Source organism: Mytilus edulis, chromosome 4 (assembly GCF_963676685.1).
Source record: "Mytilus edulis chromosome 4, xbMytEdul2.2, whole genome shotgun sequence".
Classification (NCBI taxonomy): Eukaryota; Metazoa; Mollusca; class Bivalvia; order Mytilida; family Mytilidae; genus Mytilus; species Mytilus edulis.
In genome coordinates, this window is record NC_092347.1 from 47,128,097 (window position 1) to 47,152,752 (window position 24,656).

At 31.0% G+C, this 24,656-nt stretch overlaps 1 protein-coding gene across 1 annotated transcript in view; it reads left to right on the forward strand.

Moving 5' to 3' along the window:
• LOC139519827 (probable sodium/potassium/calcium exchanger CG1090) overlaps positions 1-24,656 on the forward strand; it is a 51,438-nt gene that overhangs the window by 17,784 nt on the left and 8,998 nt on the right. Inside the window, exons 3-8 of the mRNA XM_071312104.1 lie at positions 4,511-4,611; positions 12,451-12,537; positions 15,542-15,642; positions 17,056-17,291; positions 19,017-19,076; positions 22,390-22,608. Coding sequence (XP_071168205.1) covers positions 4,511-4,611; positions 12,451-12,537; positions 15,542-15,642; positions 17,056-17,291; positions 19,017-19,076; positions 22,390-22,608 — 804 coding nt within the window. The remainder of the gene's footprint in view (positions 1-4,510; positions 4,612-12,450; positions 12,538-15,541; positions 15,643-17,055; positions 17,292-19,016; positions 19,077-22,389; positions 22,609-24,656) is intronic.

The following is a 24,656-nucleotide window of genomic DNA, read 5'->3' on the forward strand; positions in this document are numbered from 1 at the left end:
CCTTGAAATTTTTAGTTCTTTTAATAGAAAATGGTACAAATGGCATTTGTTATTCACATCTGCTGTATGACAAGTAAAATATTAACATCATCATTCATTACCCAATCCAAATGGTTCAACAGATTTATCATAATATGAATGGATTTTTTTCTGTTAAAAAAAAACCAAGTTTCTAAGGATGATTGTCGAAAAAGATATTGCATTTTTATGCTTATCTTTATTTTGCACTTGTGGTTAAGTTATATGAAGAAAATGTGCTGTGTTTAAGGGCAGTTTCAATGACTTTTATATTTGTACGTGAGAAATACATGAAATATCATTTCCCTTCATCAGATATTTAGAGCGCATTTGTTTCTAACCTAAACGATGTAAACGATTACGCACGTAGTCGTTTAATCCATTTGTTTCTTACATTTTTTGGTCAACGTTGACATCGTTCACGTAAACGATGTACGCGCAAAATAGTCGCGTAGTCGTTGATCGTTTATCGTTGAGACGTGTAAACGATAAATTTGTTACTGCATTTGTCGTTTAAATAATTACGAGCACGTGTTGTTTTCGCAAAGTCCTGGTTATTTATTTCCTGCACTTTTACCTGTTTGTTTACAGTGCGTGAGTGTAATCTATTTCTGTCTGACTACGCGGGGTCGATAAAGTTTATTAAATGATGTATTTGTTTCTAGCAGCTCAACGTTTACTAAACGATAGTCATCGATGACAAAATTTCGGGTTAGAAACAAATGCACTCTTAGTGCAACAATTGATTTCATTTGTCAATTCCACCATAAAATAAACAACAATTTTGGGATATAGATCAATTTGATTAACTTACCCTAAAAAATAAAATCATCCAGCTTATCATGCATAAATTTACTTTTATGAATTTAGTAATTCATCATATTGCCTTTTAAACAAGGGAACATAGGTCTGTTGCTGATTATTTTACTGAGTTCATAAATACAACAGAAGTAAAGTTTTGTGCTGCAGTAGCACCATATGTGTGCCTAATTTGTAATAAATTGTCTTGTCTTGTCTTGTCTTGTCTTGTCTTGCAAACACATTGACTCTGCAGCCAGTTCTTAATATTATGATAAATTAAACATTTCACAATGCAACTACTAGAATTCTGGCATTGTATCTTTTTTATTGATCTTGATGGAAATAGACATCTAAATTTATTTCACTTTTTCCTATGAATCAAATTTATTGTTGTCCTTTTTTACTTTTTAGGAAATTGTGTTTTTTAATCCGTTTTCTTAACATGATTTGTTAAAAGAAACAACTTTTATTTCTCTTTCCACCTACCGGGTACGCTATCAGTATCAGACAAATTGATTAAAACAATTTTTAATGGATGACAACTACATCTGAAACTAGCACAAATTTACAAGTACAAAGGTACAACAGAATTTGTAGTACATGTAAATTTGTGCTAATATAGCTTTGAAATAAGCTAATGTTAGGATGTAAGCATGCAAGAATGACATGTGCAGAGCATCCATGTTGCAGTCTCTAAAGAGCAGCAATTATTAAAGATGACAAATTATGTATCAATTTTACTAAAATTGAGTAAAATTGTAAAAAAGCTTTATACTGCTTATACAGCGAAGAAAATATATAAGAAATATATTGGTATGAAAGCCTTGAATTGTGTTAAAGGGAATCTCGGTAGCCTCAGAATACAATACTTAATTAGAACAATTGAATGAATCTTAAACTCTCTTATGATTTAATGTTATTCTGTAGGGAATATTTTTATTGCATTAAATCCAGCTTACAAGGATAATTAATGGAAAAGGATAAACTAAATGATGAGTGAACTTTAAGATGTATTTTTATTATTTTATATTGTCATCACATCAAAACAAACAATGGCTTTTTTCATCAAAATTTCATATATATATATATACAATATCTAATACTAACAATGACATCATTATCAATTTTCAAAGTGACTCAGAGGTTATAGGTCTAGGTTAAAACATATATATTTATGAATTGCAAAGCTACTACAAGTTTTAGAATGTTTCCTATGATCTTGTCTGCCATCCAGCATGTCTGAAAATAGAACATAAAGGTGAAATGCTGCTATGCAAGTGTTTTGATTGTAATATCTTGAAAACCATTATATCTGACTTAATTATGTATCTCCCTCATACAAAGCTCTGATTACTTGCCTGGTTTTGGCTATATATTTGTCCTTTTTGTTTTTTAGCTCCTTGTCTTTTAAATAAGCTTTGGACTTTCAAATTTATTTGGTCCTGAGCAACACTGAGGAGACATTGATTGTTAAATGTGCATCTGATGCAGGAAAATTAGTACCATTTTTTGTCGAGCCTGCAACTTTTGTTGCAGAAAGCTTAACATAGGGATAGTGATCCAGCGGCCGCTACGGCGGCGGCATTAGCTAACTTCTTAAAAGCTTTATATTTAAGAAGGTGGAAGACCTGGAGTCTGCATATTTTGTATATGTTACGAAGTTTCCGTCAGTCACATGTCCAATGTCCCTGACCTCATTTGCATGGTTCAGTGACTACTTGAAAAAATCGTTTTTTGTAATGTTAAATTCTCTCTTATTATAAGTTATAGGATAACTATACTTGGTATGTGTGTACCTTGCAAGGTTCTTATGCCCGTCAGACCGTTTTCACTTGACCTCGACCTCATTTCATGCATCAGTGAACTAGGTTAAGTTTTGGACAATGGTGGTCAAGTCCATATCTCAGATACTATAAGCAATAGGTCTATTATATTCGGTGTATGGAAGAACTGTAAGGTGTACATGTCCAACTGGCAGGTGTCATATGAACTTGACCTCATTTTCATGGTTCAGTGGTTATAGTTAAGATATTGTGTTTTGATCTGTTTTTCTTATACTGTATGCAATAGGACTACTATATTTGGTGTATGGAAGATTGAGAGGTGTACATGTCTAGTTGGGAGGTGTCATCTGACCTTGACCTCATTTTCATGGTTCAGTGGTCAAAGTTAATTTTTTGCATTTTGGTCTTTTTTTCTAATACTAATCATGCTAATTGCAATAGGTCAAATATATTTGGTGTATGGAAATATTTTATGATCTATATGCCAGTCACGCAGGTTTATTGACCTTGATCTCATTTTTACCGTTCATTGCTCGGTGTTAATTTTTTGTGTTTTGGTCTGTTTTTTCTTAAACTATAAGCTATAGGTCAACTATATATATTTGTTGTATGGAAGAATTGTTAGCTGTACATGCCTGACTGGCATGGTTCATCTGACCTTGACCTCATTTTTATGGTTCATTGGTCAATGTTTAGTTTTCTTCGTTAAGTTTATGTGACAGTTGTAATAAAGCTTTATATTTAGAACTATCAACATAATATCAATGATTAGTAAAGAAGGTGAGACATTGCAGCGTGTGCACTCTTGTGTTATAATAGATAAAGAAAATCTGACAGGGTAGATAATTTGTTTATGTTATGACTGTTGAGACCTACTAGTACTTCATGTCCATATTTATAAGTATTTAGTCTATTATTTTGCCTTTTTCAATTAAGTTATATATATATGAACATGAAAAATCAAAAATGGTCAACAAGACTAGATTCATGTTAGTCAGATGGTTAAACTGTCAGTACTATTTTTTAGGAGTTATTGCCCTTTGAAGATTTAATCTCTTGTTTTTTGCCTATCTTATATATCTTGAAAACAATGATAGATAAAAAAAAATTCATGAATTATATTCTAGTTTTCAATGTTGGAAAGTGGCTATTGTTGAAGATGCACATAGGTCTATTTGAGCAACACAGACTCTTTAGACCATCTATTTCTCTTTTCCTGTATACCACATCCTATGGATTCTTGCAGAGGTTTATGGTCACATTAAACAACTATAGTCAAACGTGATATAAAAGTCACATAATTTAAGTGAAAAACCTGTATGGTCAGGTCACTTTATTTAGTGAAAAACCTGTCTGACCTGGTCACCATCGGCTTGTCCTGCTGTAGTAATACCTTTGTATTTAGAACCTTAAATTAAAGGTCACCTTCTTATAAAGTCATTTCTTTCTAGTGTAGTCACAAGGATGACAGATTTGCTGAGTGAAAAGTTAAACTATTATAATGCTTTAGTTAGATCAAAGATATCACATTTTTATACCCCCGCTTTGAAAAAGGGGGGGGGGGGGTATACTGTTTTACCTGTCTGTCTGCAGTCCGTCCGTCCCTTGAATATTTTCGTCGCATTTCTCTCAGGAACTACAATGCCAGGATTTCTGAAATTTGGTTTCAGGCTTTATATCAGTCAGCTATACCGTGTGATGCGTTTTCAGATTCATCACTTGACAACTTCCTGTTTACCGAACACTTACATATTTTTACACTATTAACATTATCCACTTGTGGCAGGGGTATCATCAGTGAGCATTAGCTCACAATTTCACTTGTTAGTCAAATATTTATAGAACTAACATAAATAAACAATTTATATTATGATATAATTATTTTTTTATTTTGTTTCATTTTGTAGTTCTCCATATACAGTCAGATGTTGCAGGAGCCACTTTAATGGCAGCAGGCAGCTCTGCACCAGAACTAGCTACTGCTGTTATAGCTGTCTTCATTGCTAAAGTGAGTTCTTTCATTTTCACTTAGATGTGGGTGAAGAATGTTAATACAAAAATTTCTGTAATAAGAGAATTGAAATGGGAATGGGTCAAAGAGACAACAACCTGACCAAAGAGTCGACAACAGTCCAAAGCCACCAATGGGTCGGGTCTTCTAAGCAGCAAGAATATTCCTCACCCAGAGACAGTCAAGGGCAGCCCTTAAACAATAATGTTAACTAGTTCAGTAAAATGGACACCACTTTAAACTCTGGAACATACACAGATTAGTCAAAATGAAAAAATCACACTAGACTAACAAAGGCTATAAAAACTGGTTTTGTATGATTTTCCTGGTATAGAAATCTGAAATGTTGAACATCTGACTGGCCAGATGCTTTTTTTTTTGCAAATAAGAAAATTATTTTAGTTTATTCTGAATTCATTATTTTTCTAGACATTTCATAGATATTTTTGTAAGCACATATAATATCAATGAAGATTTGATAATAAGGCCATTTAGTTTTTATGTCCCAATATGAAAAATTCTGATTTTTCTAGAGTATATATTTTTTAATTTAGTATTTTTACAATTAAGAAGGCTGTAATAGATTTTCTCCAGCTATGATAATAAATTTGACTGATAAAAAAGAGATGTACCGTAATTGAAGACTCAGTCAACATCTGTCTCTGTCATCCTCACTGTCATCAAATTGTAATCGAGAAACTTTTAATATTACAAAAAAATCTATATCATGTAATAACTTATTTTTTTATCTTGTATAGACAGCAAAGAAAAGAGCAATCATCTCATGTACAATGTAAACAGAATTTGTTTGTTATAGTATAAACTTTATAAAAAAAACTATTGACATCATGAAGTTTAAGTCAAGTATAAATCTTCAAAGCTGGCATTTTGTTTTATCAATTAGATAACATAAAAGGGGAAGACAGATTGTGCTGTATTGCTGTGCAAAATAAAATTAAAGCTGCTGCACTCTTAATTTTTATAAGGAAAATTTTACTGAAATTATGATAAAAGGTTGTAAATGATCTAATGATTTTTATATCTCTTTATTTTGATAACATAGAACGACCAATTATTTTGTTTACATACAAACACCTCAGTTGAAGTTAAGTTTTTAATTATATGCCAGTTGCATCAGTCGTGGGTATAGAAAATAATGCTCTGCTAACATGACTGCTAAACCAATAATTTAGATATGATCTTTCTGACAATGTTATAACATGAACCGCTTCATTTTTAAGACTGGGAGGTAAAAAACTTTTTTTTAAAGACCAAAACAATGTCCCCAATTTGAAATAGATTGGAAACATCTTTGAAGCCTCTAGTTTTCAAGATATTGCTTTGAAGTTGAAACCAGGTGCTCCGCAGGGCGCAGCTTTATACGACCGCAGAGGTCGAACCCTGAACAGTTGGGGCAAGTATGGACAAAACATTCAAGCGTGATACAGCTCTGAATTTGGATTGTGATCAAATTTTTGACATTACATGGGTTTTTTTTACACAAAGCAAATGTCAAGATTTTACAAATCAATTAAAGATTTCTTCTTTGAACTTTTTAAATCTAAAATTAAATAGTTGACACAGCATAGGTTTCTGACACAGAATGAATGTGGTCTAATGAACTTAAAAGTTTTTTTTTGCCTTTGAGCAATTCACTATGCTGTTGAATATTAATCCTCTGAAAAAATGTTTGAAGAAATTTTCTTTTTTATTTATGAAATTTCAAATGAGAAAAATTGAACCCAATTTTTTTAATCACATCCCCCTTTCCCTTATTCCAAAACTAATCTCAATTAAAATTTCTAATGGAGTTTGCAACAATAACTACTCATTTAAATACATCATAAAATATTAAGATGTAAAAAAACTGCTTGTTATCACTGAATGGTAAAGATTATTTTAATTTATCAGTTGGTAGTAAAAAGTGAATATACATTGTATATTGTATATAACAAAGATTTAAGTTGATTCTGGACAAAGAAAGATAACTCCAATTAAAAAAAAATCTTGCTATTGCACAATATTTTGCAATTAGATATTTCTTGCTTACTATTCTGGACAAAGAAAGATAACTCTAATTAAAAAAAAATTTGCTATTTCACAATATTGTGCAATTAGATATTTCTTGCCATTGCACAATACTGTGCAATTGAAAAGACTTGCTATTGCACAATACTTAATATAATAATTTTAGATCCTGATTTGGACCAACTTGAAAACTGGGCCCATAATAAAAAAATCTAAGTACATTTTTGGATTCAGCATATCAAAGAACCCCAAGATTTCAATTTTTGTTAAAATCAGACTAAGTTTAATTTTGGACCCTTTGGACTTTAGTGTAGACCAATTTGAAAACAGGACCAAAAATGAAGAATCTACATACACAGTTAGATTTGGTATATCAAAGAACCCCATTTATTCAATTTTTGATGAAATCAAACAAAGTTTAATTTTGGACCCCGATTTGGACCAACTTGAAAACTGGGCCAATAATCAAGAATCTAAGTACATTTTTAGATTCAGCATATCAAAGAACCTAACTGATTCATTTTTTGTCAAAATCAAACTAAGTTTAATTTTGGACCCTTTGGACCTTAATGTAGACCAATTTGAAAACGGGACCAAAAGTTAAGAATCTACATACACAGTTAGATTCGGCATATCAAAGAACCCCAATTATTCAATTTTGATGAAATCAAACAAAGTTTAATTTTGGACCCTTTGGGCCCCTTATTCTGTTGGGACCAAAACTCCCAAAATCAATACCAACCTTCCTTTTATGGTCATAAACCTTGTGTTTAAATATCATAGATTTCTATTTACTTATACTAACGTTATGGTGCGAAAACCAAGAAAAATGCTTATTTGGGTCCCTTTTTGGCCCCTAATTCCTAAACTGTTGGGACCTAAACTCCCAAAATCAATACCAACCTTCCTTTTGTAGTCATTAACATTGTGTTTAAATTTCATTGATTTCTATTTACTTAAACTAAAGTTATTGTGCAAAAACCAAGAATAATGCTTATATGGGCCCTTTTTTGGCCCCTAATTCCTAAACTGTTGAAACCAAAACTCCCAAAATCAATCCCAACCATTCTTTTGTGGTCATAAACCTTGTGTCAAAATTTCATAGATTTCTATTAACTTAAACTAAAGTTATAGTGCGAAAACCAAGAAAATGCTTATTTGGGCCCTTTTTGGCCCCTAATTCCTAAAATGTTGGGACCAAAACTCCCAAAATCAATACCAACCTTCCTTTTGTGGTCATAAACCTTGTGTTAAAATTTCATAGATTTCCATTCACTTTTACTAAAGTTAGAGTGCGAAAACTAAAAGTATTCGGACGACGACGACGACGCAGGACGACGACGACGACGACGCCGACGCCGACGCCAACGTGATAGCAATATACGACGAAAAATTTTTCAAATTTTGCGGTCGTATAAAAAATGAATGCTCATATTCCACTGTTTGAAATGTGTATAGTTGCTTCATTTCATAGTCCACCAGTGTCTTAATTATATTGGAAGATTTAGCTTTAAACTGTATCAAAAATAAACTATTGTATTACAAATCAGTATTTTAAGAATATTGTCAACATAAAATTCTCTCTCTCTCTCTCTCTCTATCATGTTTACTGCAGATTTTTCCTGAAATCAGTATTTTAAGAATATTGTCAAAATAAAATTGTTTCTCTCTCTCTATCATGTTTACTGCAGATTTTTCCTGAAATCAGTATTTTAAGAATATTGTCAAAATAAAATTATCTCTCTCTCTCTTATGTTTACTGCAGATTTTTCCTGACATCAGTATTTTAAGAATATTGTCAAAATAAAATTCTCTCTCTCTCTATCATGTTAACTGCAGATTTTTCCTGAAATCAGTATTTTAAGAATATTGTCAACATAAAATTGTCCACGCAACGGCACATTTATGACTGTTCAATCATTAACATGTTCCCTAAATAATCTTGATTTTACTGCAGTTATTTGACAAAGTCAGCTGTTGTCAGGCTGTAATTCTCCTCACTAATTTGGGTTGACTTTGACAGGGATTAACTGGATGTTTCTTCTTTAATTAGATCCTAAGCTACAAAAATCAATTGGCCATCCTGTCCTAGTATCGAAGATTGAAAATAATCGCAGAAAGAATTACATGATGGTGACAAGTACGGTATAGTGAATTTAAAAAAAATATGTAAAAACATAAATTTTCATTCAGAAGGATTTTTTTAATTTTTTTTTATTTTCACATTTTCTTCCAAATCTTTTGAATTAAAGTATTTTAAGCTGTTTTTAATCACTAACAAGATATTCAAATGCTATAAAAGTGTGGAGATAAGGTATGATATAAATATGATCATGGGCCGTAGGTACGCTCATAGTTTAAAATGCAGAACTGCAATTTTCAGTCTGCCCTTTTCACAAATCTTAAGGTGTTTACAGCAACAGGAGAGCATGAATAATATCAGCGGAAGTTGGAAAATCTATTGATGTTTACAAAAATATAGGCATGATTTGATTTTTCTTTAAATATAATATTATAATTAATGGCAAGTAACTTTCAATTTGAACGAAATATAAGGGGGTCGTTCTCTGATGCTTATCGTACCTTGTCCTTTAATTTATTAAATAAGAGAACTGCATGACCAATATTTCTGATTATTCTATTGTGCTTTCCAAATCGCAGTTAGAAAATTAATGCGATATGAAAAACAACTGGTATCGTATTGTTCATCAACAGGTGCGTTGGCCGAGCATTTCTTACGTCAGAACTTTTGTCACGTCATGTAATAATTTAAAGTAACAGGCGTTCTTAAAATTTGTCCGAATCGATTTTTTTCCATTTCAATATTACGCAATAACAAGCAATGCAACTGTTAAAACATCTTAGAGTAATTTTAATCTGTGTGGCAACTGGAATGGCATAATTTCTCTGGGTAGGTCTTTTCAAATCATCATAAAGCAAAATTGTTTAAACTTCTATGCTAGCTTCAGAAAATGTTTACCTAGCCTGAAATTCTTTATATGGTTCACCGTGAAATTCACTATTTATGCGTGGTTTATATGTCTACTACACATCATACAACACATGGGCAGCCATATTTAGCCTCTGGATAAGAACTTATCCGAACCCCTAGACACTGGACAAATTTTGTCCATGGTTAAGCTATTTTATCCACTGGACAATTTTTGAACAACCGGATTTGTCCAGTGGACAAAAGTTATCCAGTGGATACAGACTTTATCCTTTGGATAACTTTATCCAGCCTTTTGAACAACCGGGCCCAAGTATTTATCAAAAAATAAATAGGTCACAATTTTTCCTATGGTCCCTTGCAAATAATTTTGTCTATCAAAATTCAAATTAATCCTATTCTGTTTGAGAGAGCCATATACAATTAGCAAGTCACACTTGATTTGAAATGGATCCTGCTGTTTATAACATTGTTTGAACAGTCCATCTAAGTATTGACAGAAACATAGATTGAGCTGCAATCAAACGACATTAACAGTGTTGAAGTCAATACTACTGTCCCTAGAGCAATCTATTTATAAGACAATGTCCTATTTATAAGTAAACCAAGGATTCAGACAAATAGATGTGCTGAAAATATCCATCAATATAAAAATAAGAGTGGTAAGTAAGCATGTCAGTTCCTTGGGAACTTCTCTGCCTCTTCTACAAAGTCTGTATTTTGTAGAGAAAAATTGCTAAAAAAAAGAAGATAATTTGGTGTGAAAAACAGTTAATTTTTGTCGAGCCTTCGACTTTAGTCGAAAAAGCAGTCATAGCGATCCTACATTCTGTCCGCGGCGGCGTTGTCTCTGTTCACTCTGGTTAAAGTTTTTGAAATTTTAATAACTTCCTTTACTATCCTGGATTTCTACCAAAATTGGACAGAAGCTTGTTCATAAGATAGTATCCAGAAGTAAATTTTGTAAAGATAAAATTCCATTTTTGTCGAGCCTTCGACTTTAGTTGAAAAAGCGAGACTAAGCGATCCTACATTCCGTCTTCGTCGGTGTCGGCGTTGTCGTCATCCACAAATATTCACTCTGTGGTTCAAGTTTTTGAAATTTTAATAACTTTCTTAAACCATACTGAATTTCTACCAAACTTGGACAGAAACTTGTTTATGATCATAAGATAGTATCCAGTAGTAAATTTTGTGAAAATAAAATTCCATTTTTTCCGTATTTTACTTATAAATGGACTTAGTTTTTCAGCGGGAAAACATTACATTCCCTCTGTGGTAAAGTTTTTAAAATTTTAAAAACTTTCTTTAACTATCCTGGATTTTTACCAAACTTGGACAGAGGCTTTTAAAATTTTAATTACTTTCTTAAACTATCCTGGATTTGTACCAAACCTGAACAGAAGCTTGTTTATGATCATAAGATATATTGTCCATTTGACTTCTATATATTTGCAGAAAATAATTCTTAAAAATTCATTTTTATTAATTAATAATTTTTTCCCTTCATGTATGTTAATATATGATATATACGAACTCTGACTATTAATTTCATAATTTTTGGTCAATAATTAAAAAAAAATCCCATTAGGTCTCTATGTTAATTTTATTTTTTGAAGTGTTGATTACTTGATGGAGTAAGTATAAGTAGTGAAACAGCCTTCCAACCAAAACAAAAACAACATACATGTGCTTTTAATGTTTGTTTGTTTGTACCATGTGACTATACCGATTTGAATGTTAAAGGACACCAATGAAAATGATCATCACTTTATAGTTTTGATTATTGATTTTATATCATTATACAAGTTAACTTACTATACACAAGCTTTTCATGCTTTTAGCATGGGGAGTTGTATAACAATACAAAGAGGCTCTGAAAAGATAATTAAAAAAACAGACTAAAGTTAATATACATTCAGTTATTTATTAATGTGCAAAATGCACATCTTGGGAGCAAACAATTTAGGAAAATAAAAAAGTTTTATAGTTAGTAAATTCTGTCATAACTCATGTCCACTAACATAAAAACAATATTCATTTTCATATCCTTTGCCTATAAAGTACTATTTTATAATAGTTTATACTATTATATCTAATATTTTTTAAAACAGAAAATGGAAATTGCAGTTTCCTATCATATATATATAACAATTATTACAATAACATGACATGGAATCTAAGTTTGTTTGATGGTCAGTAGAGGTCATCTTAATATGTAAATATACATAATCACATGGTACAAATAAACAAAGTTTTAACATTAATATCACATGTATTTTGTTTTTGTTTTGGTTGGAAGGCCGTTACACCCTTTTACTTACTCCATCAGGTAATCAACACTTCAAAAAATAAAATTAACATAGAGACCTAATGGGAAACTTTTTTAATTATTGACCAAAAATTATGAAATTGATTGTCATCGTATATATCATATATTAACATACATCGAAGAAAAAATTATTAATTTATAAAAATGAATTTTTAAGAATTATTTTCTGCAAATATATAGAAGTCAAATGGACAATAGTATCCAGAAGTAAATTTTGTAAAAATAAAATTCCTATTTTCTGTAATTTACTTATAAATGGACTTGGTTTTTCTTCCAGTTAACAGTACATACAGTCTGCAGTTGAAGTTTTTAAAACGTTTTTAAGATTCTTAAAGTATCCTGGATTTATACCAAACATGGACAGAAGCTTCTGACAATAAAAAGATAGTATCGATGATTTTTTTCATAATTTTTGTTGAGTGTGTGATGAACAACAAAAGTAGGCGAGACACTGGGTTCCGCTGGACCCTTACAAATTTTTATATAATTATGTTACTAAAACCTTATTTTTGATTGTATATTTCAGGATGATATAGGACTTGGGACTGTTGTTGGTTCAGCTGTTTATAATGTGATGTTTGTTATCAGTATTTGTGCATTATTTGCTGGAATGGTAAGAATTTAAAACTTTGTTTTAGGTGTTAGAAATGTATTTCAGTAGGCAAGCTTAATATTTCTAGAATATCAATAACTCCCCCATGGTCTAGTCATCCTAGTTTTTTGGAGCCTTTTAGTTAATTTGTGTTGAGCAAATTCAGTACTGATGAACCCTTGATAACCCAATGTAAGATTCATGTGCAAACCAACAAAAAATTTTCATCAGTTGACTTTGGTATAGATGTTATGAATCTTTGAACTTAAGAATCTGGCAATAATTTGGTTGCCAAGTAAAAATGTGTGCTTTGTGAGTATGTGAGGTTCTTTTATTTCCAATATTCTAAATAGTAGATCATGTGATATTCATTACTTTTATTTCGATTCTTTATGTGGATACCTTGAAATCTTGAAAATTCTAGATTTTGAAGAAAAAAAAACTTCTATGTATTCATGCAGAAAATTTTTTAAGATTTTGGCAGTCATTGATAGTGTAAAAGTCTGAAACTGAAAATAAATGAATCAACATTTTTGTCCACAAAATAAAAGTATTATCTAATATATTTAAAATAAAAAAAAGAAGATAAAGCTAAAAATAGAAATCCATACCAGAATTCACAGCGTAAATGAATCTGAGATAAATGTCTTACAGCATGCAATATTAGAATTACGCAACTGCTTGTTTCAGTTAAAATCTTTAAATAAAAAATTGTGGAATAAAGTTGTTTAAAATAGAAATGATTTTAATGAACTAAAATTACAACTCATCATCAATTGACACTGCTGCTTTCAATTTTATAACACAATAATTATACAGTGAGAAACTTTAACTGGAAAATAAATTATGAATGAATCCAGTTTAATCATTTAAGGTTTCTCTTGACAGTGACAGTAAATCACATGTTAATTTCATACTAGTAAAAGTCTGAACACATTTTTTTGTCTCCTTTAATTTGGTATGAAATGATTAGTGTAATTGAAACATATTGGTTTCTTATAAAGTCAAAATATTTACTTGTTAAGAAGGTGCACACATGTGTATTACATGTACATTTATAATTTAATGCAATTTATTCACATTTTTAAAGTCTCTTTCCTTGGTTCATGTACATGAAATACAATATTATAATTTTAAACATACATATATAGTCAATAAACATGTATATTAATACCAACCAGCTTTTAGACGCTTATGATGCACTATCATTTATGTACGAAATATTATATTAAATAAATTTAAAAATCTTATTAAAGAGGTTTAAAATCTTCTAGATTGTTTGTCTTTATATCTTTAGTGTTTAATACATGTAATTATATAAATAGAAATTAAAGATGAAAGTATCTAAACAAAATTATTAACATTTAGAGTGACATATTGTTGAAATATTGTCTATTATTAAAACAGTATGCTGACCTTTTGATGTCTTGATTTTTTTAGTTTTATTCAATTTATAGAACACAGAATTGTTTTCTTTTTATTTTATATCATCAATACGTTGAAAAGAATAAGCTTCATATTAAAATTAAAGAAGCTACTGTAAGCAGTTTCAGTTTCTCCAATTTTTCGGGGCTTGTTAATTTTAAATAATTTTTCTGTCATGAGGCAGGGAAAATACATCCGTTTTAAATATGATAATAGTTTAACATATTCATATTTTGAATTATTTGCTATAAATTTTAAAAAGTACTAAGCAGTTAAAGTTTTTTCTTTAAACAATGTTTGGTAGGGTTGGACACAAAATGGAAATTTTAGTATTGTAAATGCCACATGTGGGGTAGAATCTGCTTACCCTTCCAGAACACCTGAGATCCCCCCCCCAGTTTTTAATTGAGTTTTTTTTTGCTCAGTCCTTAGTTTTCTATGTTGTGTTTTATGTACTATTGTTTGTCTATTGGTCTTTTTGGTTTTTAGCCATGGTGTTGTTTGTTTATTTTCGACATATGAGTTTGAATGTCCATCTGCTATTTGCAACTATTTCAAAGAGGCTTGGAAAAGAGGATATTTTTTCTGTGTTATGAACTCCTCCTACAACTTGATCCAAAGCCTTTAAAACCTCATAGAATCTGTTTATATGTATTAAAAAATGTACACTTCGCTATGTATTCCCTCATAACTTGTGCATGCAGCCTTGATTGATCTCTAGATTTGTAGTTTTTGATAAAAAAATAGTGTGTATATTATACATTATTTTAAGTTGTTTATTATTCATTGAATCAGAAAAATTGTTTGTTAACCCTTATATGTTTAATAGTTTACATATATATTTCATTACAAGTAACAAAGCTTTTAAAATTTGTTTTTCACACAACAGTATATGTGTACATTATATTGTGACGTTAAAGTTAAGTGATTTTCCTGTACTAATTTCGTTTTATTTTCCTTTTGTTAATTCACTTATTGAATTTAATGGGAAAGAGTTGACATAAAAAATAAACAGGTCACGAAATCATGTGCTGGTCTCACTTGATGAACATTGATATTTGTTGTCTAATATCATATCTTAAAATGTTTTTTGTGGAAGCAGTAATAACAACATGCAACACACATCAGTGTTTAAACTGTTCATACATCACACAACACACATCCATGCTCAAACAGTTCATACAACACAAATCAATGCTTAAACTGTTCACACCACACACAGCAGTGCTAAAACAGGTCATACAACACAGATCAGATCTTAAATTGTTAATATTAGTACTTACACACATCAGTACAACACACACCAATCATGGCTAAACATGATGCCATACAGATGAAAACTTACAAACTGGAGGTTATCACGTTACATGTACGCTTGAAATTCGGATAGAACTACATTAAGACGTCGAATTCGAGGTATGTGTTGTTTTATTTTTCGATTATATAGTAGTAATCGAACATTTGTTGATTCAATCAGTTCAAAATGGCAGGTCCCTCCTTAGTTACGCCTGGTCAACTGTGGATTTGACGGCAAATCTAAGCCAATGAAAAAACTGTTGCATACAAATTGCATTAGATTAATTATTATTTATGTTTACAGGTGGTACATTTGAATTGGTGGCCTTTATTTAGAGACTGTGCCTTTTATACATTGAGTGTGTTAGCTTTAGCTTATGTGATATATGATGAAAATGTATACTGGTGAGTAAAATATCCTTAAAGAAATGATAGTAAAGATTCTATTTTTATGGGTTAGTAATATTTGACAATTTCTTCCTCACTGGAATTCTTTCCAGTCTCCTTTGATTTCAGATCATGGTTGTTCATATATAATATAATGTTGTTGATCTCAAAGTCCAACTGGAATCTTAAAAGTTTGTCAATAATTAAATTGTGTATTTTGGTTGGTAACTAGACAAATAACTATTATAGCTCTTCAAAAAATTATCATATCCAGGAATTTGCAATTATGCCTTTATTGGAACCTAAACATGCAAGGTTTCAACCAAGCATATCTGATTTAATTTGTATTCAGGTATATTGGAAATAGTTTGGTCTATAAAGATGAAACAAAACCATACACTCTATAGTAATTAGGGATAGGTAAAAGGTTTTGAATTTGATGAATAGTCTAAAAGATATATTTTCTCTTTTCAACTATTTCTATAAAAGTAAATATGCACTTTCACTTGGGTATCTTTTACAACCTGATACAGAATGCTACTATATATATAGCTGACTTCACAATTTCCTTGGAATCTTGCTGATGATAGAAACATAGTCATTACAGTAATTAAATTGAGTTGATGTGGAAACATTGTGAAATAGCTGATGAAGGCTTTATCAAAGAAAGTTTTGTTTGAGGATTCATTTTAATTTATTTTCTCGGTTCAGAAATTTTATTGGAGTGGAATTAAATGATTCAGTAAAATGTTAATGTAAACAATGGTAATATCGTGTTGTTTGCAGGTTTATCACCAAAGAGAGATTTTGGTTTGCTTAACTATACTTGTCTGTGGGAGGTGTCTATTATTATTTCTAAGGTGATGGCTTGCATTCAGGAATTGCAGTAGTATAGTAGACACTAAAGTTTATTACTTTCTATACTCACTATATGTACATGTATTCATAATTTATTCTGAAGGGTTAGTGAGGGATTAATATTTCTGATAATTCAAATATTTCTTCTATTGGAGGTGTCTTAAACAAATCTTAAATGAAAAGATAGTAACCTGTAATCTATGCAAATGTTGTTGTTTTTTTAAAGCAAAGATTTCTTACCCAGAAATCATAATGACTTTAAGAAATAAAGAACATGTCTATAGTAGAATTATACTGTTTGATTGTCAATTTTAATCATGAATTTGGTTCAAAATGAATATAAGCTGCAATAGATACTATTGCTGTAAAAGTTTATAATGAAGTTGTTAAAACATGACCTTCTAAAGGCCAACCTCAATAAGAGGACCAAAATCAGAGAAAGCAACTTCTCTTGACAAAATATATTGTTCTAAATAAAAGTATAAATATAGTCAGCATCTAAAAACTAAGTGTAATAATAAGATAAAAGTTTTACTCATGATTGTAATCAGACCACTTTTTTGTATGTTGCAGGTATGAATCATTAGGACTTGTGATATTCTACATTTTTTATATAGTGCTGATGTTTTTCAACTCTAAATTAGAAGTTTGGATGGTAGAACATTGTAAATGTTTGTGTAGTTCTGTTCATCATAAACAAGGAATAAAACACAACAATACGATTGTACACTATGACAAATTATCAGAATCCGTCACATCGAACGGCAGCATTACCTCAACAAAACATAGACACTATGATGTAGAATCAGGTAAATCTTGGTATGAATGAAAAATGTTTATGTCCAAAATTGTTAAGGAAGTCATATTTTAAAAATCAGTAGATTTCTTTTAATAACCTCCATTGTTTTCTTGCTTAATCATATTTCATGGCTCATCTTGATGACTATTACATTTGACATAAATGATCAGCCTGAAAATTTGTCTCATGAGATTAAAAGATGATGAAAATTACCAAAACTGGAAGGTGACATACTTCTGTCCATGTTTTTGTATGAAATCTTGCTGAAGTGGAAATTCATGAAGGGTAAAAATTGGACCTACAGTTTTAATTGTCTCGCTTGACGGAGTCAAATGGCGAGACATAGGTATGCTGTTTCCAGCGGCGGCGTCAACAATGTATTAGTTTGTGATTAGGTCTAGTTTATGGTGAACTAATAGTGGTAAGTCAAAGATATTTGGTATGCAGTTGTATAAGTATTGGCACATTTCATTACCATGGAGATTATTTGACCCTGCCCCCTCATTTATGGTCTATTGACTTTGAAACTTTTGCTTAGTTTTCATGTATTAGTTTGTGATTAGGTCAGTTTATGGGGAACCACTTGTGGAAAAGTAATGATAATTGGTTTACAGTTGTATAAGCATCAGCACATCTCATCATTACCATGGAGATTATTTGGCCCCACCCCCTCATTCATGGTCTATTGACTTTAAAATTTTTGCTTAGTTTTAATGTATTAGTTTGTGATTAGGTCAGTTTATGGGGAATCACTAGGTGAGGTATAGATATTGGTGAGCAGTTGTATTAACAGTGGCACATCTCATTACCATGGATATTTTTTTTACCCTCCCCCTCCGTTATGGTTTATTGACTGAAATTTTGCTTAGTTTACATGTATTCAATAAGTTTGTGTTTAGGTTTGTTTAAAGAGAACTACTATGAGAAGTCAATGGTATTTGGTATGCAGTTGTATTAACATTGGCACATATCATTTCCATGGAGATTGTTTAGCCATGTATTTTCAGTCATAGTTCATATTTGCTAAACTTACATGTTAAAGTGTTGCTATTTTCTATTTCAACATTTGCATCATCGAAATTACAAAAAAGCGAGACATATCTCTGTGATAACAGATTATGTTGGTTTATTTTTGAAAACATGATCCAGAAAAAGTTTTTGAGTCTAGACTCTAGAGGTTCAATTAATGTTTTGCACCTTTTGTTTTCAGAACATTTTGGATTGTAGGTTACATACAAGGCATTATAAGAGCTAGTACATCCAAATAAAAACAACAAAAAATCATTGATTTTTTTAAAGCCAAAGTATTGCCTTTATGATCTATTTCAATAAAGTAAAATTCATTGCAATATTTGACCAAAAGTGATAAATATAGGGAAGCAGTGATCATGGGAGACCAGATAAAACGTCTCATTGACATTGAACTTAAATTGATAATGAAATTTTTTCCAAAATTAAAAAAAAACCAATTGTTAAGCTTGTAAAAGTATGACAAAAATCAACATTAAGTTATAATTGAAGGCACTCTTGAAGGTTTTGTAGGACTATAAGAGCCATCTTGCACTTAAAACCCTTTTGGTTATTTTGAAAAGTTGCCAGGTATGCTTCCGCACTTCATACAAAATGTACTTCGGTCAACACTTTTACACCCCAATGAAGTTACAAAAAGAAGCATTCAATTCTTAAATAAAAATTGATAATTTATGCAGATATTTTTTATGATTTTTATTTATAGATTCTCAAGGATCAGAAGTGGATGCAGATGATGTTGATCATTATGATGAACCACTTATGAGTATGTAAAATACAGATATACAGTCAAACCTGCTTAAGAGACCACCCGTATTAAGTAAAAACTGTGTTCAAAGACCACCAATTTTAGATCCCTCTGAAGTACATTTCATATGAATTGAACCTGTATTTAATATACTCATCATAGATACCAGGACTAAATTTTATATATATGCCAGACGCGCGTTTCGTCTACAAAAGACTCATCAGTGACGCTTGAATCCAAAAAAGTTTTTTAAAAAAGCCAAATAAAGTACGAAGTTGAAGAGCATTGAGATCAAAATTTCCTAAAAGTGTTGCCAAATACAGCTAAGGTAATCTATGCCTGAGGTAGAAAAGCCTTAGTATTTCAAAAAATTCAAAATTTTGTAAACAGTTAATTTATAAATATAACAATATCAATGATAATTCATGTCTTTAGAGACCACTCTTTTTGCTCTCCCTTAAGTGGTCTCAAAACAGGTTTGACTGTATGTAAAATTAATAAACATTAGTACTGTGAAAAGTGAAAAAGTTTTTTAAATATTGGGTTGTTTTGCTCACATCGTTCATTTAAAAAAACAAACTGGATCTAATTATGATACAATTTAAAAAAAGAAGATGTGGTATGATTGTTAATGAGACAACTCTCCAAAAGAGACCAAATGACACAGAAATTAACAGCTATAGGTCACTGTACAGCCTTCAACAATGAGCAAAGCCCATACTTCATGGTCAGCTATAAACGGCCCTGAAATCACAAATTTGTTTCATGTTTAGCTCATCTATCCTAAACGTCTACCTTATTCTTTCACATCTTTACACGTACTCCTTTGAAAGGATAAGTACAATTATAAAAATAATTGCCTGAAAAAAAAAATCTGGATGTTCCTCTTAAAAGGATACTCATTTTGGTTATGATTCAATGAAATCGTAACAGCCATAGGTAATTTTTGTTTTCCAATTGGCAAATTATATAAGTAATCAATGACTTCATTTTTAAGGTTCATTGTGCAATGCTAAATTTGTAGGGTATGGTCTGTTTTTCAAGTACTATGCGATACTTATAGTAAAATTTTCATATTACATACTTTTGATATAAATTCAGTCATGATAAGTAGAGCAGGCGAGATATTTAAGTGTTTGCACTCTTGTGTCATCTAATGCCATACAATCATCCTGTACATAGAAATAGCTATTAAAAAATATTTTTTGTATTCAATAAACATTCTTAATTTACAACATTTAATCTGTGATTATGTCAGTTTGTTCTTCCTTTCTGACACATATTAAGCATTTAGCAACACTTATTGGTAATACAACTTACTGGTGCAACTAATTCTACAAATGAGTGCTCAGACAAAAAAAAGTAAAAAAATCATCATCACTAATTTATTACCATGGAAATGACGGATCATTGATGTGGTTTTTAGGATAAACACTGCTATAATATTGTCTTCTGATAACAGATGTCATTGAATATTACATATGATACATGTAAATATGAGATAATGACTTGTGTGCAACAGCATGGAACAATAAATCACAAACAGAATATGTTAGAAAATAATTTCTGTCAAACCCTGAACTGAAAACAATAGTTGGTCCATTGTTTTGATGTTATTTAAAAAGAAATATTTACTAATAAATAAAGGTAGACATGAGTTAAATGATGTATTCTTATGAGACATCAACCCAAGGAGAAAAAAGATGCATAAGGAACAATAGATAAGCAATTTTACAATACATGAAGTTCTGAATCACCTGGAGTCTTAAATTACCATAGACTATCAATAACGTGCCATCAACACTAGCTTCTAAAGTTCCTGATTTCTAGGAAACCTATTAATATAAGTTAACAGCTTGTTTTCCAGTTGCTATTGATTATTCTATTCTATTAATATGTTTTTGCTAAAGTTTGTTAATTTTTATGCCCCACCTACGATAGTAGAGGGGCATTATGTTTTCTGGTCTGTGCGTCCGTTCGTCCGTTCGTTCGTTCGTCCGTCCGTCTGTCCCGCTTCAGGTTAAAGTTTTTGGTCAAGGTAGTTTTTGATGATGTTGAAGTCCAATCGACTTCAAACTTAGTATACATGTTCGCTATGATATGATCTTTTTAATTTTAATGCCAAATTAGAGGGTTTACCCCAATTTCACGATCCACTGAACATAGAAAGTGATAGTGCGAGTGGGGCATTCGTGTACTGGGGACACATTCTTGTTTAACATAAATTTAATAAATAACAGGACCAGTAGATTTGGAGCCAGACCAGGAGATTTTTCTGTCCACTGGTCTGGCTGTACAGTACACAAAAAAACTTAAATTCGACCCCTGCCAAGAAAATAAATTCAACCCCGGCCAAGAAAATAGCTGACATTAAAAATAGAATGATGAAGTCAAACACAATATAATGTCAAGATTTTCATACCGCCCATTTTAGTCATAAAATAAACAAATATTCACAATGTAGAACTTTGATAAAATAGATTTGATTTCTACAGTTTGTACAATTCTTAAAAAAAAAGATTGGTCCCTTGAGAAAGAAAAACAACGTCTTCATGATTTTTACGGTGACTTAATTTGGTTTTTTCTTTGAACTGTGAAAGGATGATAAGAGGATTCAGTCAACAATAAAATATATTATTCCATATTGGTATTATTTTAGTAGGTTTCTCTATATGAATTGGATTTTGAATAAAAAAGCATATTCACCTGAGAAAGTGTTATTCACCACTCTAAACGTCACACGCTTTTACATGCAATGTTATGGTAAAATGTTTCATGTAAAAAAAAAAATTGGTAATATGTTTGTCATTAGATACATTTTCTTCTCTCGGACAATGGAATAAAACAATTACTGTCTTTTGTTTCGGTAAATATGGGGTTTTATTGACTTTTGAAAAACTTATATTCACTTCGGCCGTCGGCCTCAGTGAATATCATTTTTTCAAAAGTCAATAAAACCGCATATTTACCTCATCAAAAGACAGTAATTGTATATTATTCACCAGAAATGACTGTGGATTCATTAATATTTGTTGGATACCAATTTTCATGGATGTTCTGGGTACAGGGGAACCACAAATTTAAATGTTCAAAAAATTACAAATTTTGTAAAGGAATGTAACGGTATGCAGATTTTGCCAATACCATGAATCTAATTTTCCTGGTCCACAAAAATGCCATTTTCCCTCAATCCACGATACCCATGAAAATAAATGAATCCACAGTAGGTATTATATTTGAAGATTACTATCCTAAAAAATTAACAACATTAGGAGGTTTTATTTTATTCTTGTGATCTACTTTAAGTTAACTCATATTTTTCTCTTTTCAGGTAATATTGAAGAACCAGAATCAGTATTTGCACTTCCAAATGTTTGGTACAAAAAAATTCTATGGACATCTTCTTTACCTTTAAAATTTGTATTCTTCATATCAGTACCTGACTGTCGGCAGCAAAGATGGAAAAAATATTTTTTTATAACTTTCTTCATGTCATTATTTTGGCTGACAGCATTATCGTATTTAATGGTTTGGATGATTACTATAATAGGTGAGTTATGTTATCTTGTTTAATGGTTTGGATGATTACTATAATAGGTGAGTTACGTTATCTTATTTAATGGTTTTGATGATTAGTACAATATGTGAGTTATCTTCTTTCACTTTGTAAGATTGATTTGATTGAATTTTGGTGTTTTAAGGCCACTTTTAAGCACCACATTAAGGCTATTTCATGGTGGCAAGTTTTTATTGGTGAAGGCAGCCGGAGTGTCCGGAGAAAACAACAACCTTCAATAGAAAAACTGACAATTCTAATCAATTAAGATTGGAGTCGAGTGCACCTGCATGAGTGGGGTTCAAAACTCACAACCTCAGTATTGACTGGCTAGTGATTACAGTAGTAACTACTTAGACCACTCTGCCACTGAGGCCCCTACTTTGTAAGATATGGTCTCCACCGAGGTCCCTACTTTGTAAGATTTGGTCCTCTTTTTGTGAGTAATTTCATCCTATTTTTGTGGTTTTAGTCTCATAAAATTTTCACATGAAACCAAACCTGCTGTTTATCTTTTCTGGCAAGTAACCATTGTTTTCAGCACAGCAAGAAAATCTGGTACCGGAAAAGGCCTTTATCTGGCCCAAACACAATTTTGTATACTCATTCAGCAAAAATGGATGTCACACTAAACTCTGAAACATATATATGTACTAAAATTTTAAAACATATAAGACTAATAAAGAGCAGAGGTTCCTGACTTGGGAAAAGCAATTATATGGCGGGTTAAACTTGATTTGTGAAATCTCCCCCTATACGTCTAGTCGATATGGAATATTAGTAAAGTTCAGTTTAAAAGAAGTCTGAATCTGATGTTAGAAAAGGTTACAGAAGAAAGTAAACAAACTGTTAATAATCAACATAAATTAACAAATGACTACTAGAGCTGTTACCGACATTCCAGCTCCTGACCTTAATTGGTCTGGAAACACAGCAGTCTTCCTTTGATGTTTCTATGTCTGCAAATATAATCCCTAGTGTGGATAGTGTGTTACTTACAATTTTTGTGTATACCCCTTGCACATTTATATGCCTTAAATAGAAAGTAAGGGGATTAAATTACACTTTAAGGGAGTTTGCTTCTCAGTTTCAAAGTAATTAACTTTTCAAAAAACTAGTTTATATAGATAGGGGATTAATAAATGAATCCAAAGAGCAAAAAAAATATATAGGTCACCGTGCTTGTTTTTGAGATAAAGCAATTGAAATTTTGGCGGGAAAATATTCTCTCTTGACTTTTCATAGCTTTATCATTGACAAGTTGAAGTTCTCAAAAACTGTTAAAAAGTAATTAAAATTTTATAAGACTTTTACAGATGGTTTATCATTATATATGTAAAAGATGAACAAAAAGAAAAATGGAGTCACTGGGTAATTTTTCAAGGCATTCAAATGGATAAAACCAGAGAATTCTGAAAATCTGACTAAAAATCTAAACCATGACAAGCCAGCTTCCTTTAAAAAAAAATTGTCATGAATCTTAAAGTGTAGTAGTGATTTGGTTCAGCTAAAAGTGATTAAAAATAAGTCTTTCTGGAGTTGTCATAGTATTCAAGCCATTTAACATAAAATTGTCCATATTTTGAGCTGATAAAGTTTTCTATAGTTATGATATAATTTGTCCCAAAAGTAGTATACCACACTCTTAAAATTTTATTGAAAAAGCACATTGTTTATTTGTTAATTTCCATTTATTGTATAAAAAGGAATGAACTACAATATTACTGTGTTCTCCATCCAACTAAATTGACTGAAAGATTATGTCTTCCTTATTTTATAACTGTATCTTGCCACTAGACATTAAGCAACCAACAATCTATCATAAATATATGCAATAAAATTGTAAAAAAAATCAGTGGAAAGGAAGAAAAGAACCAAACAAATTAATAAATCAGTGTAGGCCAGATATTTACCGTAAATTTTAATACTAGATACTGTAATGATCATACCTGTCAACTGACCCGGATTCTGCGGGTGTGACCCGAGATTTTCACAATTCTGAGGGATCGCCCGGATCACCCGCCGGGTCATTGAAATAACCC